The 18,031-nt window shown below is 40.0% G+C and overlaps 1 protein-coding gene across 3 annotated transcripts in view; it reads right to left on the reverse strand.

The window, feature by feature from the left end:
• Window positions 1–18,031, reverse strand: part of BBS12 (Bardet-Biedl syndrome 12) — a 60,554-nt gene that overhangs the window by 2,753 nt on the left and 39,770 nt on the right. Inside the window, exons 1-3 of one of the 3 annotated variants that reach the window (XM_050791097.1) lie at window positions 17,366–17,692; window positions 8,256–8,318; window positions 1,626–4,693 (exon numbers count right to left, since the gene is read on the reverse strand). In XM_050791097.1, coding sequence (XP_050647054.1) covers window positions 2,551–4,683 — 2,133 coding nt within the window. In that variant the 5' untranslated portion in view covers window positions 4,684–4,693; window positions 8,256–8,318; window positions 17,366–17,692 and the 3' untranslated portion in view covers window positions 1,626–2,550. Of the gene's footprint in view, window positions 1–1,625; window positions 4,694–8,255; window positions 8,319–17,365; window positions 17,693–18,031 lie in introns of those variants that run through there. The other 2 variants (XR_007725775.1, XM_050791098.1) reach the window with 2 other exon arrangements.

Here is an 18,031-nt window from a genome sequence, read left to right on the forward strand (position 1 = left end):
TGAGAAATGCATCATGAGGTGATTTCACTGTTGTGTAAACATCAGAGAGTGTACTTACACAAACCAAGATGGTACAGCCTACTACATACCTAGGCTATACGGTATAGCCTATTGATCCTAGGCTACAAACCTGCACAGCATGTTACTGTACAGAATAACAGAGGCAACTGTAACACAATGTTAAGTATTTGTGTGTCTAAACATACCTAAATACAGAAAAGGTACAGTAAAAATATGGTATTACAATCTTATGGGACCACCATATATATATGTGGTCCACAGTTGACCAAAATATCATCATACAACATAGGTTTCAGCTGCATGGGTTCACTTACACATTAATATTTTTCTGCTTCTGCCACCTGAGACAGCAAGAACAGCCCCTCTTCTTTTCTCCTCTTCAGCCTACTCAACATGAAGATGATGATGAGGATGACCTTTATGATGATCCACTTCCATTTAATGAATAGTGTTATTTTCTCTTCCTTGTGATGTTGATGACATTTTCTTTTTTTTCTAACTTACTTTATTGTAAGAATAAAGTATGTAATACATACACAAAAAATGTGTTATTGGTAAGGCTTATGGTCAACAGTTAAGCTATTAGTAAAGTTTTGGGAGAGTCAAAAGTTATATGCAGGCTGGGCATGGTGGCACACACCTGTAATCCCAGCACTTTGGGAAGCCAAGGCAGGCGGATTGCCTGAGCTCAGTTTGAGACTACCCTGGGCAACATGGTGAAACCCCGTCTCTACTAAAATACAAAAAATTAGCCGGGTGTGGCAGCAGGTGCCTGTAGTCCCAGCTACTTGGGAGGCTGAGGTAGGAGAACTGCTTGAACCCAGAAGGCAAGGTTACAGTGAGCCAAGATTATGCCACTGCACTCCAGCCTGGGTGACAGAGGGAGGCTCTGTCTCCAAAAAAACAAAAATGTTATATGCAGATTTTTGATTGTGCAGGGGGTTGTCATCCCTGTCCCCTGCATTGTTCAAAGGTCAACCGCAGATGATGTTCTAGTGGTTGAAATCAGAAGCCACTTCCAACAGCTTTGACTGTGGTGTTTTCATACCTCTACCAGTAGGAATGGCTGGTAAACCCAGACAAAATTTAGGGCCCTGTTTGACCAGTCATTTTTCAGACTGGAGAGATTTATAGCACTCAATCCTTTGGCAATAAAACAAATAAATGCTGTCTCTTTGGCCTTACCAGCAAAAAGGAGGCTCAACACTTTTTACTAAGACTCTATCAGTATAGGAGACAATATATGATGCCATCAATGGCAGCTCCCAGATGTGAACATGTAGAAACACAGGGACCAGCACAATCTTGTTTCATTCTGACTGATCTTACGCTTCTCTAAATTTGTCTGAGTGGCCTTGGATTATACCATGTATAGCAACTGAGGCTGCAACTACTCGGTAACACTACTTATGTGACTGAAATCCATATATGATGATTTAAATCAGGTTTGACAATAATTCTGAACTAGAGTAACCTGGACCCTTTGGGGTTATGTACTTGTATGCGGGGAAAATAAGCCATAGAAGGGCTCTCTATGGGGAACAGGGTCTGTTTTTTGGCCCAGCTATTGCACCCATAATTATTGGCAATAACACATCAGCAGGTCAGTCAAAGCTCCCTTTATTGGGTCATAATGTATAATAAATTGGTCCTTCACTACCTTCAGGCTGCCTAATAAAAAGATTTATTGATCCTCCCTTGGAACTTACAGTTGACTGAGTCAAGACCTTGGGGGACAGGACTGAGGTTAATACTGCAGGTTGGCTTCATCCTGCTGTTGTGTCTGATAACAGCCTTCATTAATTGCTATATGAGACCAAATGAACAAATTTGGTAATGAATAAACAACCTGTCAGGTTAATCAGAGTAGCTGATGGAGTGGCATACTGATGTGAAAATTCAAGTTTGGCCAAGAACATGTTGGGCTGAGGAGCAGATTGTTGGAAGAGACTATCCACTATGGGCTCTGAGTGTCCCTGCATACTTACTGGGTATGCCAAGAATGCAAGGACTTTATCTTTACCTAGTCCATGTCCCAGGCTTGTGTTTACACTAAGCAATCTCAAAGTATGGGGTAATAACTCCCTTTGGACAAAGACCAGGATGTTTTTTGCTTACTACAAAAGCAGTTAATATCCCAAGCTCAGTCTTTCTGTCTTACAATATAACCCACTGTGTGCAGGCTTTCATCATGGGCCCTTTGTGTTCCTCCTGTGGGAACTAGAAAAATAAGGAACTGAATAAAACCAACATGAAGCTCTGGCTACAGCTTTTGCTGTGAATAATAGTCCTTTGTTTCTGACCCAGGTGTCTTGTGCTTTCTGTAGTATCCCATGAAATAGTAACAGACTAACTTGTTAGCTTATAAATAGGGCAAAATCTCAGACCGTGCACAGTTATTGACAGACATCAACTATTTTCTTCTTGGCAATAGCTGGCATTTTAGGCACCATGACTTGGCTAGCAATACATTTATTATTAGCATGACATATTATGAAAAATTATTTTCCAAAGACTTAGCCAGTAACACTACAAAAACAAAAATCCCGTTAATTCCTGTGAATTTATCTGTGTGTGTCCATGTCCAGTAATTATTTCACTGTCTGTCTGAAGCACTAACAATACTAAATCCAGTGCTCGACGCCACGCCTCAATCTTTGGTGTAACAACGTCATAAACTCTTGGAATCTGCTCCAATTTATTTGAAATGTCTGAATTTAAAATTCTACTATTTAGTTTACTATATTCATTCAAGATGTAAGATGAAGGAGAGCCAGAGTCTGTGGCATTTTGCAGATGATGCTGAATGTATGTGCTGGCTTCAAATTCTGACGAGTAATGGGCAGTATTATATAGGAGAGTTGAAAGGTATTTCTGCCATCCATTTGCCAGGAATTTAAGCACAGTTGGTCTGTATATTGCCAGAGATGAAGCCAGCCAAGAGGAAGTATTATGGAGCCACCCTGAGCAGGCATGGTTCTCTTTTTTCAGAGATTGCTCCGCAAGAATTTGAAGACAGCTAAGACACAAAAATTCAACTGCACCACCTCCAAGGAAGACCTTTTCCTCTTTTAGAGCATAATACAAACGATAGGCACATGTCCAGAACCTATCTTCTTTGGTTTGCATCTGTGCAGTAACTGGGTTAGTGAGCACAGCTGTAACCAAATTAATTCCTTCTGTTTTTAATAAGATTGCGATTCTGTTGTTCCCATCTACAACATCCAAGGGACTGCTTCTCCAGAAGGTCACACAGACCCCATTGCCCACACAATCTTCATTCACTTGTGTAATGTAGGCCACCTGTACTGCTCCTGCAGCTTCTGCAAAAGCCTGCATCACACTGCCATTCACTGAGCCAATTACCAACTGCTTACTGTTTAAAAATTTTTCAATTAAGCGTTCAGACACATTTCCTTGTACCAGGACAAGGTTCACATTGAACTGGATTAACACCTGTAATACGTGATTTGCCCACAGTTCTTCTGAGCTGTCTTCTTGAAGCTCCATGCTAGTTAATGCTGTTTTAATATTTACAGACTTATTAAATCCCAGGTGGCGATAATTCTCTGTGAGGTCACCCTCAATGAGAACTACTCGGAGAGGCTGATTCTGCAATTCCTTGATCACAGGAGTATTAGATACTGACACAACAGTGATATATCCTGGACAAACACAAGAAGAAGTTTCAGGTAAGCCTGGTAGACAGCAAGTACAAATTCTCGAAATGTCAAACATAAATGGTTTTATACAGTTGCCTTGTTGCACACAAGCATTCTGATATTGCAACTGTACTGCTTCTTCTACTAACTTCATGCTGCTGTGATCTCCGTGACTCAAGCCTACTGCCAACTCTACCAAATCGTTACATCTGTAAGTTTTGAGAGTAGCTGTAACATGTTCTTGAAATCCATCTGGTTTGCTTACCCATTCAGTATTATCTGTCCCATTAAAATGCCTACTGTGGATTAGTATTGACTTTCTGCAGCAGGTATCGGCAAGCAGGCTGTTTTTCAGAGTTCGTGATGTGTTCTTATCTGCTTCAACCTTAGCCTGAGGTTTAAAGAATTCAGATGATTTAAGAAGTCTCCCAGAAAGATTGGAAATGGTCAATGTTTGAGAGGCAACATCTCTGAGACCATGCTCTTCCTCTATCAAATCAGTATCTGAAGGGACCTGTAGAAAAGGACACAAACTTACACTAAATGTTTCAAGTTGAGGAAATGTTTTTGTGCTGTCCATACAGTCAAATATATTGTGAACAGGTACTTGAAGAGAAACTACTTCTTCACTACAAAACTTTAAGCCTTCTGACATTACTGACACTATTACAGAAATGGGGACGCCAAGATGAAGACATTCTTCAACTGCACTGCTCCAAGCACCAACAAGAAACAAAAGAGTACTGGTTCCAGTTCTATATGTGTTATTTTGTGCTTGAACTGCTTCATTGAGAAGCTGTCCCACTGCACTGCTTAAATCCAAACTTTCAAGAAGCCTTACTGTTGAACTGATTAATACACTTTCATGACATTCTTCATCTATAATAAATTTGGATGATTTTAGTGGGCCTAGGAAAGTTCTTCCTGTTTCCGCGAATGATGAAAGTTGTTGAAGTCCCATGTGTCTTCTTTTGTTTATGACTCTGCAAGCCATCACCATGTATCATGATCTGCAAAGAAAATAAAAACTTGGAACTTCATTCAGTTTTTATTATATAGAAATAAAAATAAAATATGCTTCCTGCTTTTGAGGTACATATAATTTCCATTAAAAAAGGGTCAGTGCAATGATATAGTATTATTATTCTATTAATGATAAAGGTATGGGGGAATGGAAGAGAAGCACTCCATCCAACAGAGGAAATGAAGCATGAGGGCCATAGGCAATGTTTCCAGAAGAAAGCAATTCTTGGAATGAGTCTTGAAAAATAACTGGAAAGAGTTACAAGTTGAAGGAGGCAGTAGTAAATGCACATATATGTGAAAAAACATAGTGTATTAGGGGAAATAGAAGTAGCCTGGTTTTATGAGAATATAAAAAATGTAGTGGAGCGGCTGGGCGCGGTGGCTCATGCCTGTAATCCCAGCACTTTGGGAGGCCGAGGCGGGTGGATTACAAGGTCAGAGGTTCCAGACTAGCCTGGCCAATATGGTGAAACCTTGTCTCTACTAAAAATACAAAAATTAGCCGGGTGTGGTGGCACGGGCCTGTTGTCCCAGCTACTTGTGGGGCTGAGGCAGAAGAATCACTTGAACCCAGGAGGTGGAGGTTGCAGTGAGCCGAGATGGTGCGATTGCACTCCAGCCTGGGCAGCAGAGTGAGACTCGGTCACAGAAAAGAAACAAAACAAAATAAAACAAAAAAAAACACGTGGTGGAGAACAGTAGGAGATGAAGCTCTAGAAGACGAAAGGAGTTGGTTTATGAAGGGCATTATGTGCCAGAGCAAGGAGCTTAAACTTGATCCTGTAATGGGAACCACTAAAATTTTTTTTTTTTTTTTGAGACGGAGTCTTGCTCTGTCACCCAGGCTGGAGTGCAGTGGCCGGATCTCAGCTCACTGCAAGCTCCTCCTCTCTGGTTCATGCCATTCTCCTGCCTCAGCCTCCCAAGTAGCTGGGACTACAGGCACCCGCCACCTCGCCCGGCTAGTTTTTTGTATTTTTTAGTAGAGACAGGGTTTCACCGTGTTAGCCAGGATGGTCTCGATCTCCTAACCTCGTGATCCGCCCGTCTCGGCCTCCCAAAGTGGTGGGATTACAGGCTTGAGCCACCGCGCCCGGCCTAAATGTTTTTAATAAAAAAGATCACGAAACAACTTGATGTAGTGTTTGAAAACATGTACTCTAAACCTAGAAGTCTGGGTGTAAACTTAATCTTACTGCTTACTAGCTATATAGCCTTCAGCATGTTATGTACTTTATCCCTTAGTTTCCATATCTAAAAAATAGGGATAATAATAGAAGCTATTTCATAGAGTCATTATAAGGAGTGAATATAGTACTTAGAACAATATCTGGCACCGTGTTTTATGAGTTCTTGTTTTAATAACAATAATAATTGTAATGTTTTGGATATATTACCACTGATAACACTGTAGAGGACTGACTAGACAAGTACCAGACTGGAGGTAACGAGGCCAATTAAGAATCTTCCATAGTTATCTAGGTGAGAAATGCGGAAGAGGGATGGAGGGAAGGGGATGGATTTGGTTACTGAATAGATTATAAAGAAAAAAAAATACTACTTAAAGGGAGGTTCAAGAGCAATTGTACTTCATCTGCATATTTCAGAATTCACATAAAAGTGAACAGAAAGTTACAAGAAAGACTTTAGCCCAATAAAAAGAATTCTCAACAAGATACTCCTTAATTGAAAAGCTGTCTATTAATAAAATAACTTGCCTTGTGAGGTGTGAGCTCCCTGTTACTTAAAAGTGCCGGAGCTAAGGAGCTAAGATTATAGATGATAATCTGTAGTAAAATTTTCTTTTCTAACTCTAAAACTTGATGATTCTTGGGGTAATATGTATCTTTTAAATGTCAAATATTAAACAGCAAACAACTCTTAGACTTTTGCTTTTCCTCTAGTACTGGCCACATCACTGGTAATTTGTTTCTATAATACCTAAATTAATCCTTGAAGCTGAAGAGTAGCATAGTTCAAGATCTATCTTAAGGTCAACAGCAGGCCATAACACGATACAGGTTGAGCATCACAAATCTGAAAATCCCAAATCCAAAATGCTCCAAAATCTGAAACTTTTTGAGCACTGACATGACACCCAAAGGAAATGTTCATCGGGGCATTTCAGATTTCAGATTTTTGAATTTGGAATATTCAACTGGTGTGATGGTTAACATTAAGTATCAACTGCAGACTGAAGGATGCAAAGTATTGTTTCTGGGTGTGTCTGTGAGGGTGTTGCCAGAGGAGATTAACATTGAGTCAGCGGACTGGGAGAGGAAGACCCACACTCAGTATGGGTGGCCACCATCCAATCTGCTACCAGCATGGCTAGAAAATGCAGGTGGAAGAAGGTGGAATACGCTGGCTTACTGAGTCTTCCAGTCTTTATCTTTCTCCCGTGCTGGATGCTTCCTGCCCTTGAACATCAGACTCCAGGTTACACCAGGTTACTCCTGGACTTACACCAGTGGTTTGCCAGAAGGCCTTCAGCCACACATTGAAGGCTGCACTGTCAGCTGCCCTACTTTTGAGGCTTTGGGACTCAGATTGAGCCACTACTGGCTTTCTTGCTCCTCAGGTTGCAGATGGCATATCACAGGACTTCACCTTGTGATTATGTGAGTTAATTCTCCTTAATAAACTCCCTTTCATATACACATATATCCTATTAGTTCTATCCCTCTAGAGAACCCTAATACAACTGGTAAATAAATAATGCAAATATTCCAAAATCTGAAAAAATAAAAAATCTGAAACACTTCTGGTCCCACACATTTCAGATAAGGGATATGCAACCTGTATTCCTCAAGAGTAGCTTCCAATAGGCTTTTAAGGACTAAGGAAGAAAACTAGTACTGCCTAGGACAACGAATAATGAATTGTGTGAATTAAGTTTCAAATCCTCTTTTGTGAAATTTTCAATTCTGTAGAATAAAAATTCATAATATACTCAGGCATATCTCTACACAGCATCAAAATGGAGCATCAGGCCAGGCACAGTGGCTCACACCTGTAATCCCAGCACTTTGGGAGGCCAAGGCAGGCAGATCACTTGAGGTCAGGAGTTCAAGACCAGCCTTGCCAACATGGCGAAACCCCATCTCTACTAAAAATACAAAAATTAGCTGAGTGTGGTGGTGCACGCCTGTAATCCCAGCTACTCAGGAGGCTGAGACATGAGAATCACTTGAACCTGGGAGGCGAAGGTTGCAGTGAGCTGAGTGAGGTTGCCCACTACACTCCAGTCTGGGTGACAGAGCGAGACTCCATCTCCAAAACAAAACAAAACAAAACAAAAAACAAAAAACAAAATGCAGCATCAAAATATACTTTAGGACTCTAACTTCAACAATCCTGAGACCCATTATGTCTTCCAGCTAACATCTTATCATGTTAGGTTGCCCTTCCTTCACCTCTAACCCCCATATTATCAATTCCCTATTTACCTGGTTTAAATTCCATTTGTTAATTATTGCAATCACTCCATTGCACATATAACATGCCCTCAAATTCCTTGCTCCTCTTTCTTTTCATCTTACTCACCTTGCAAAGCTACTAATCTTGATGAAATTCAACCTTGTCTACTCCATGCTTGCCCTGGTGCAGCTGAAAATAAACAGAAAAACACAACTATGCTCATTAGTGGCATTTTAAGTTCATGGACCTCAAACCTCAAGTGCCCCTTAATACTGCCTAGCAACCTATTTCCCTAGTCCATGTATCTTTAAATTTTTTTTATAAGATTGCTTTCTGTGATCTATTTAAGAAAGTTTTACCTACTCCTAAGCAGAATATTTATTCTTCTATATTTCTTCTAAAAGCTTTATGGTTGTAGTCTTTAACTGAAGTGAAACTCATTTAACATAAAGGTAACCATTTTAAACTGTACAATTCAGTGGCATCTAGTACACTCACAATGTTACACAACTACCACCTCTATTTACCTCCAAAACATTTTGATCTCCCAAAAAGAAAACTCTATTAGCCATTAAGCAGTCACTCCCTGTTTCCTTCTCCCCCAGATACTGACAACCACCAATCTTCTGTCTCTATGATTTACCTGTTCTGGATATTTATAGAAATGGAATCATATAATATGTGACCTTTGTGTCTTTCATTCAGCATGTTTTTGAGGTTCATCCACGTTGTAGTATTAGTACTTCATTTTTATGGCTGTAGTTATGTATCACATTTTGCTTATCTGTTCACCCATTGATGGACATTTGAATTGTTTCCACTTTTCAGCTATTGTGAAGAGTGCTTCTATGAACATGTGTATATAAGTATGTGCTTGAGTGCTCATTTCCAATTCTTTTGGTTATATACCTAGGAGTGGAATTGCCGGGTCATGTGGTAATTCTTTAACTTTTTTTTTTTTTTTAAGAAATATTTCATTTTATTTTACTCTTTCAGCCATGAGTATTCCAAGGAAATGCAAGCTCATGAAATTTAGAAATAATACCAAATGTGAATAAGACCAGCTTTAGAGGTTGCACGGCATCAGCTGAGTATGATTGTCTGGAATCATTTTTGGCCTTCTCAGTTTGCCAAGACAGGTGTACCATTTGGTCATGTAACAATTTCTGTGGTAACTTTCCAGGTTGAAGACAGTTGTCATAGAATGGTTATGCCCAAACAACTGAAATGGTCATAGTACACAAAGGAAAACATTACCAGGTGATAAAGACTATTTGTTTATTATGAGACTAAATGGTAAACCAGAGTATATCCCCTTATATATTATAGCACTACAAACATTCCTAGTCACTCCTTCATTTCATTCATTCATTCATGCATTCAGTGAGTACTTCTTAAGCACCTACAGCATACCAGAAGGCACTGTGTTAACTGCTGGGATTACAAAGACAAAGATTATACACACTCTGCCCTCAAGGAGTTCCCAATCTAATTGTGCAGAGAGAGATGGAAATGAAGCATAAAAATTCATCCTAAGGAGTGCTGAGAACAAAAGTCTGTTCAAAGCAAGACACAACCATGGATTATTCCACCACAGGTTCAATGGGAAAAGTATGTGGCATTTCTCCTGCTCTTCAGAATAATGAATGCTTGACATAGCTTTTGTCACTGTCTTCTAGTTCCAGTGTTACAAGGGAGATCCCCAGTATTACAATGAGTCACAGCGAACCTAGAAATGATTAGCATTCTTTTTATTTTTATTTTTTAGACAGGGTCTTGCTCTGTCACCTAGACTGGAGTGCAGTGGCATGGCTCACTGCAGCCTCGACCTCCTGGGCTTGGGTGATTCTCCCACCTCAGCCTCCCAAGTAACTGGGACTACAAGCGCATGCCACCGCACCCAGCTAATTTTTGCATTTTTTTTTTTTTTTGTAGAGATGGGATTTTGCCATGCTGCTCAGTCTGGTCTCAAAGTCCGAGGCTCAAGTGATCCTCCTGCCTAGGCCTCCCAAAGTGCCGGGATTACAAGTGTGAGCCACCACACCCAGCCAGCGTTCTTAATGTTTACTTACAAAGGTATTTCTCTGTCAAAGTCTTCATTCACTTAAAGAAAACCATTTATGATGCATCTTAAAGAAAGCATGCTCACATTTGCCTTTTATTGCCAGATTACTTGGCCTTATAAGGCCCAAATGGTAGGGGCAGGTCAGGAGCGGGGACATAGGGCGTGTTCTAATAATATATGCTAAACATGTAGGGGAGACAGCTTGTCATTGAAGATGTGCCTGACTGCCACTGAGCTTCACCCCTATACTCACCCAACAAATAATGAGGAGCTACCCCTAACTCCCCACATCCCCATGCCCTCCAAAGCTGTCTACATGGGCTGCTCTGTCCTTGGCATGTGCCCTTGAGGGCTGATCCCACTTGGCCACACAAAGGTTTATGCTCTAGGGTCTTTGAAAGAGAGATTCCTGCTCTTCAACTTTCAAGCCTAAGCCTTAACGTTTCAAGGGCTGCTTCTTCCTCTGAAATAACTTGCTTTCACTGGTCATTCATGATTTGGGTGAAAAGGCGGAGTCTCTCATTCTTGGTTGCTTAATGCAAAAGGCCTGACTCATATTTCCTATAGTGTTGTGGGACATCCAGCCACAGGCATGAAAAAGAGGAGCAAATATCTTTAACTTTTGAATGAACTGTCAGTTTTCCATAATAGCTGAACATTCCCACCAGCAATGTATGAGGGTTTTGATTTCTCCACATCCTCACTGCATCAGCTTCCTAGGGCTGCCATACCAAATTACCACAAACAACTGGGTAGCTTAAAACAATACATATTTATTCTTTCACAGTTCTGGAGTCTACAAGCCCAAAATCAAAATGTTGGCAGGGCCATACTCCTGAAGGATCAAGGGAAGAATCCTTCCTTGCTTCCTCCAGGTTCTAGTTGCTCCTAGTGGTCCTGTGCTTCTGACTGCATAACTCTAACCTCTGCCTCTGTTTCATACGGACTTCTTATAACCCAGTGATACCAGTCACTGCATTTAGGGCCCACCTTAATCTAGTATGACCTCACTTTACCTAATTACATCTAAAAAGAACCTATTTCCAAATAAGATCACATTCTGAGATGCTAGAAGGACATGAATTGGGGGTAGCATGAGGGGGAAATAATCAGTCCAGTATACTCAACATTTGTCATTTTTGCTTTTGTAATATTTTGTAATATTATAGATATCCTAGTGAATGTGAAGTGGTATCTCACTGTGTTTTTGACTTGCATTTCCCTCATATTGAGCATCTTTTCATGTGAATTGGTCATTTGTGTATCTTTTTTGGAGAAATGTCTGTTCAAGTCTTTTGACCATTTAAAAACAGAGCAGTTAGTCTTTTGTTGGTAAGTTGTAAGAGTTACTTATACATTCTGGACACTAGATCCTTATCAAACTATGATTTGCAAATATTTTCTCTCATTCTGTAAGTTAGTTTCCACTCTTTGGATTACGTATTTTGATGACCAAAAGTTTTTAGTTAGAAATTAGTAATCTAGGCCAGGCGCGGTGGCTCACGCCTGTAATCCCAGCACTTCGGGAGGCCGAAGTGGCAGATCACAAGATCAGGAGATCGAGACCATCCTGGCTAACACGGTGAAACCCTGTCTCCAGTAAAAATACAAAAAAAAATTAGCCGGGTGTGGTGGCAGGCGCCTGTAGTCCCAGCTACTCAAGAGGCTGAGGCAGGAGAATGGCATGAACCTGGGAGATGGAGCTTGCAGTGAGCCGAGATCGTGCATTCCAGCCTGGGTGACAGAGGGAGACTCTGTCTCAAAAAAAAAAAAAAAAGAAAAAAGAAAGAAAAAGAAATTAGAAATCTAATTTACCTATTTTTGTTGTTGTTGTTTGATGAAATCTAATTTACCTATTTTTTTGTTTGCTCATATTCTTTGTGTCATATCTAAAAATCCATTGCCAAATCCAAGGTTATGAAGATTTATCCCAATGTTTTCTTCAATGAATTTTATAGTTTCATCTCTTATATTTAGTTTTTTGACCCATTTTGAGTTAATTTACATATAAAGTATAAGGTAGGAGTCCAACTTTATTCTTTTGCATGTGGATATCCAATTGTCCCAGTACCATTTGCTGAAGAGATAATTCTTTTCCCCATGGAGTGGTCTTAGCATCTTTGTCAAAAATCAATTGGCCGTAGATGTCTATGGATTTCTGGACTCTCAATTCAATTCCACTGTTCAATACATTCATCCTTATGCCAGTACCACACGTTTTAATTACTATAGCTTTGTAGTAAGTTTTGAAATCAGGAAGCATGAGATGCCAAATATGTTATTCCCTTTGTTTCAGCTTTAATATTTATGTTAATAAGTAATCTAACTTTGTAAATGGTGTGAGGTAGGGGTTCTTCTTTCCTCATGGATATCCAGTTGCTCCAAAATAATTTGCTGAAAGGACGAGCTTGAAAAGTTTGACTTTTGGGTTTTGTTTTTCATTTTGAACATGTTATGAAAGCTTACTAAGTATGAGGCATTTTACAAGTATTATGTAATGTAGTATTCACAACATGAGGGAGGTACTATAATCTATTTTAGTGATGTGGAAAATGAAGCAGAATAGTTACATAACATATACAAAATTTCACAGCTAATTTGTAAAAGGCTATGGACTAAAACCCAGGTTTGTCTAATGTCAAAGCCTATGCTATTAACTACTATATAATTCGCCTTTTAGCTGCCCCTCACCCAGCATGATAGTAATTCACCCTCTGTTCTTTAGAATCTTTTACTGAGTTTCCCTCTTCCAAACCTTTCTGCCTTCTTGCAAGCCTTATTCATACTCTTAACTTGTACATGTATCAGAGTCTCTGCTTATGATTTCCTTTCTATACTATGCTTAAATCACAAGATATTACTATGAGTAGAAAAGTCAGAGAGAACTTAGAGCAAATGGAAAAAGTCATGGGCTATTTAAAATTTAATCTGTATTTAATTTATGTGAAAAAGTTTCCTAGATACAAAAGGCATGAAATTATTTAAACAAAACTAATGTAAAAGCAAAAAATCACATAAACCTTATATCAAAATCAATGTTCAAGATAAATCTGCCTTGGCATTTGAAAAAGCTATTCCAAGTTTTAGTAATTTTTTTAAAAAGTCTTAGTATTCTCAACTTTAGAAGAGCTCCTAAATTATTATTTTGAATAGGTTACAGTTGGCTATAATTAACATAAAATAAAAACTCAAAACACAAATGCCCCATCCTCTAAGAGATTGGGTATAAAAAGGCAAAAACAGCAAAGGGGATAACAAAGTGGATAATTTCAAAGATGATAAGTACTCCTGGCAACTCTTCTTGGCATTGCACAGACATAATCTGATTCTTGCCCTGCTATGCATGTCCTGTTATGCACCAATGTTTTCCATAAACAGTTCTCTGTTTTCACTACTTGCCAGCTTAATGTTTCTTTGACTTTCTAAGTGTGTAATGGAAGAGCAGAGTCGTGTAATGGAAGAGCAGAGTCAGACAACTTAACTGGAATTTTGACATCAGAAGTTTTCTTTTCCAAAGATTATGTCCAGTTTGTCTAAGGTACTCAGTTTAGAGTAATAAGACATGCAATGCTTTCAGGAGCTGTATTTTGAAAAATAACAATATTTTCTTGATGGGCATGACTAGCCTTTTCTTCATCTAAATCAACTGTTTGCTCATCTCCAGTCTATTCCCAATACACAAGTCTAAACATGTCACTCTACTGTTTAAAAACCTCTAACTCAGAAAATAAAGCTTTATGCCTTTGACACAGGAGTTCCTTTTAGAAATGAACTCGTATCCTTTCACTCCTAGGCTCAAAATCTTGCAAGGCCTACCCATTTCACTTGGAGTCAAAGTCAAAGTCCTTACAATGCCCTAATTTTCTGCAGTCCTTTCTTTACCCTTCCGACTTTATCACTTACTATTTTATCCCTTGGCCACTTTGTTCTGGCCTCCTTTTTGTAATGCTTTGCATGTTCCCTATCTCAATGCTTCTGTTTTAGTTGTTCCCTCTTTCTGGAATGCTCTTCCCTAAGAAATCTATTGTCACATCACCTTCAAATATTTTCTCAAATTTTCTGCTTTTCAATGAGGCCTACCCTGAGCACCCTACAGAATACCACAAATCCTCTTTTCCCTCTGTACTCTGGATTTCTTCCATCTGTTCTACTTTCTTTTTTACATAACACTTATTCCCTTATAAAACAGGATATCATTTACTTATTTTTTTTTTTTTTACAGACTATGTCTCTCTCTTGGAATATAATTTCCAGGAAGGCAATTTTAGTCAATGACGTATATCCCGAGTACCTACAATATTGCCTGACACACAGCAAGTACTCTATAAATATTTGTTAAGTGAATGAATTTTTTTCACCATATTTGTTACCCCAAATTTAAGAACAAAACTGAAGCAAGAGAAAACAGATGGCACTTTTAGTATTTCTCCAACATGAATATAAGTTTTAACCATCCTTGGAGTTGACCTGATTCCTATTTGGCACCGCCTTAGTTGAGGCCCTTTAATTGCTTCCAATGAGAGTTCCTCCTTCATATGGTGGTCAGAATTAGCACTGAAAAAGCACAAACCTAAACAAATTACTCCACTGCCAAAAAACATCTATTTATCTTAAAAAAGAAAGTCTTTACTCCTTGGCTTGATATATGTGCCTTATAATCTAACCTCAACCTAATTTATGACTCCTCTCCCACCTTTCCTTATAAACCTCATGATCTTGTCACACTAGAACATATCATTTATTTTCACTAAGCGATACTGAGTTGAATATTCTATATTTTCTTCATCTCCATGAATGCTATAGATCTTTCATGACCCAAGGCAAATGCCTCATTTCCTATCAGCCTTCTCTAATGCCCTGGGGTAGAGTTGTCCCTCCTTTCTGTGCTCCCAAGGTACTTTCTATACCCATCTACTAAAGCAGATTAAAAATACCCTGTATTAAAAACATTGTATTATGTTTGTGTCTAGCTCCCCCACTAATCTGTAGATTCCTTAGTTATTCATCTTTTATATTCTACTTTTATTTCTTTTGAACTCACCCAGTAGTTGGCATAGTGCATGACATATAGAAAGCATTAAATACATTTGGGAGATTTAAGATTGCCTATGTGTTTAATGTTTTCCTGGATAACGATAATGTTCTAAAGTGCAGTTAGATTAGTTAATAGCTATTTTTCGAAACTAATTACATCCTACTCAAGATCTGGGAATTGGAATCTGAGCCTACAATTAAAAAAAAACATTTTAACTAGTAGTAAATATTCCAAATATAAAAGCCTAAATCATAGCGTGATATAAAAATAGGTTAATATACTACCCAGCCTTTTAATTGTCATTAGATCAAACATGATCCAAGAGATCCTAGAAATTAGGATTGGGTTGAGTATATACTTGGTCACTATTCATTTCTGGGTCTAAGAAATCCCTTTAATAGTAGTATTAAAAATGAAATATATGGCCAGGAGCAATGGTTCACGCCTATAATCCCAGCACTTTGGGAGGCCGAGGCGAGCGGATCATGAGGTCAGGAGATCGAGACCATCCTGGCTAACACGGTGAAACTCCGTCTCTACTAAAAATACAAAAAATTAGCCGGGCGTCGTGGCGAGTGCCTGTAGTCCCAGCTTTTCGGGAGGATGAGGCAGGAGAATGGCAAGAACCCGGGAGGTGGAGCTTGCAGTGAGCCGGGATCTCGCCACAGAACTCCAGCCTGGGCGACAGAGGGAGACTCTGTCTCAAAAAAAAAAAAAAAAGTATATGACCTTGAAACTGATCAAGAGCAACTTTCCAAGTGAGATAAATGATGTGAAAAATCATATATTAAAGTGACATTTTACTTAACTCAAAAATTATCTTGAATTTACGCCATTTTAATTTTCACTGGGTAATTTCATATGGAAAAATCACCTGCAATATGAGGATAACCTTACCTATTTTCCAGAAACCTAATGAGATTTTTATCAATGATTACAATACTTGCGTGTCTGTCTGGAATATAATATGAACAAGACAGGCTGATGGTTTTGGAAAATGTACCATGTTTCTACTTACTAAAGCATGAAAAGTGATTTGACAGAGTGCTTCAAGAATGCACTTTGCACTTGTTTTCCTCTCCTACCTTCAGGAAGATAAGTGAGACAAAAAAAAAAAAAAACAACAACAACAACAAAAAACTAACGTTAGAATTCTTCCTGAATCCATTTTTGAAGAATCCAGTATAATTTTTAGAAAATATTTACTCTAGAGAAGGCATTGTAGGAGGCATAAAAGGGGCCCGCATATGTGAGCAATTAAAAGTTAGAAGTTTTAAGATTCTCTCATTTCTTCATTCCCACCAGGAAGTCAGTGGTCCACCCTACCTCACTCTTTCTCCCCTGTTCTTTAAGCTGATTCCTGGCCAAATTCAGAATGGACAGAAGCAGTAAATCCGGCCCTCTGGACAAGAGATTGAGTTGGTTTACAAAAGTTTCACGAGTATCTAAGTCTAGGCCGTTACTGAATCAACTGGATAATCAGACTACCCGTGTCTGACTCTGAAGTGCAGATCAAGCTGACATTGTTGACAAGTGGCTAGATCTTAGGTCTGGGCCAAGGAAATGGCTGGGGGCGTGTGTGTGCGTGTGTGCGTGTGTGTGTGTGTGTGTGTGTGTGTGTGTGTGTGTGTGTGTGTGTGTTGGGGTTGGGGGGCGGGGTCCAATAGTAATTATGGGTGGGGCCAAAGTCCTACCTTGTAAACAAATGCTACACGAAACATACGTAAAAACGTTTATCTATGTATGTAGTGAAGCTTTAAACACATCCCAAGACCCATGCTTATCCCCATACCCACGTCCCTCCAACGACACTGTTGCCCTATGCCACTGCTATACAGAAATTTTGGTGTCTACCATGCCAGAATCCCTGCCCAAAACAGGGAGGAGGTAAATGGCTGAAGGCCAAGCTCCAGGCACTGTGGAAAATGAGGAAAGTCTAGCGGCAAAAAGAAAGGGCAGTCCACTCTTCCTCAAGTACTCCTAGCCACATGCTGGACCCATTCACCCCAGGCCCTCCAGGCCCTAGATTCTCATCCTTTCCCTGGCCCGAAGAGGACAGAAAAATCAAACACAACGGCTCCCACGTCTTCAGGAAAGACTTAGCTCAGCAGTCAGCGGAAGCACCTCACTACTAACCTCGCTCCTTTCTCCTGTCCTGCGGGAGGCTGGAGTTCCCGGCTTCCCACCGGCCAGACGCGATTCTGGCTGGGACAGCAACACCAAAAACGCCAGGGTTAGGGCGCCCCCTTCCCCGTCCGCAGTTTGCGCATGTGCGAAGAGGGGCTTCTGGTGGAGCCGAGGGTTAGTTGCTAAGAAACACCGTTGGATAGAAAAGTTCCGCTTAACGCCGGACTGCGAAAGGCGGGAACGTCACTCTATTGGTAGAGAGTAGAGAGAAAGGGCTGGTTTAAAGGCCTTCTTTTCTGTCCATTGGATGGACTGGATGTCAATCATTCAGGCTGGGTGGGCGGGGCTGAGAGAGGTCGGTGAGAGCGGCCTTAGCAACCGCTTATGAGCTGTAAAGACTTGGGTTGGGCGGGGCTGTGGGAGGTGACGCCGGGAGGTCCCGGCTGAGAGTGCCGGCTGGGGACACGGTGAGTGTGAAGCTGTAACCTTGTGCTAGGGCCGGAGCTGAAGTTTTTCCCCCAGAGCAAGGAAGGCTGCCCCTGGCAGCAACTGCATTCCTTCCTTACTCCTGTTGAGATTCATTATATAGTAGGAAATAGGTACTTTAATAGTTTGTCATCAATTATTCTGGTTCTGCTAACTATTCCAGTTATGTAATTTTTCTTTCACCCATAT

This window comes from Macaca thibetana, chromosome 5, assembly GCF_024542745.1.
Source record: "Macaca thibetana thibetana isolate TM-01 chromosome 5, ASM2454274v1, whole genome shotgun sequence".
Classification (NCBI taxonomy): domain Eukaryota; kingdom Metazoa; phylum Chordata; class Mammalia; order Primates; family Cercopithecidae; genus Macaca; species Macaca thibetana.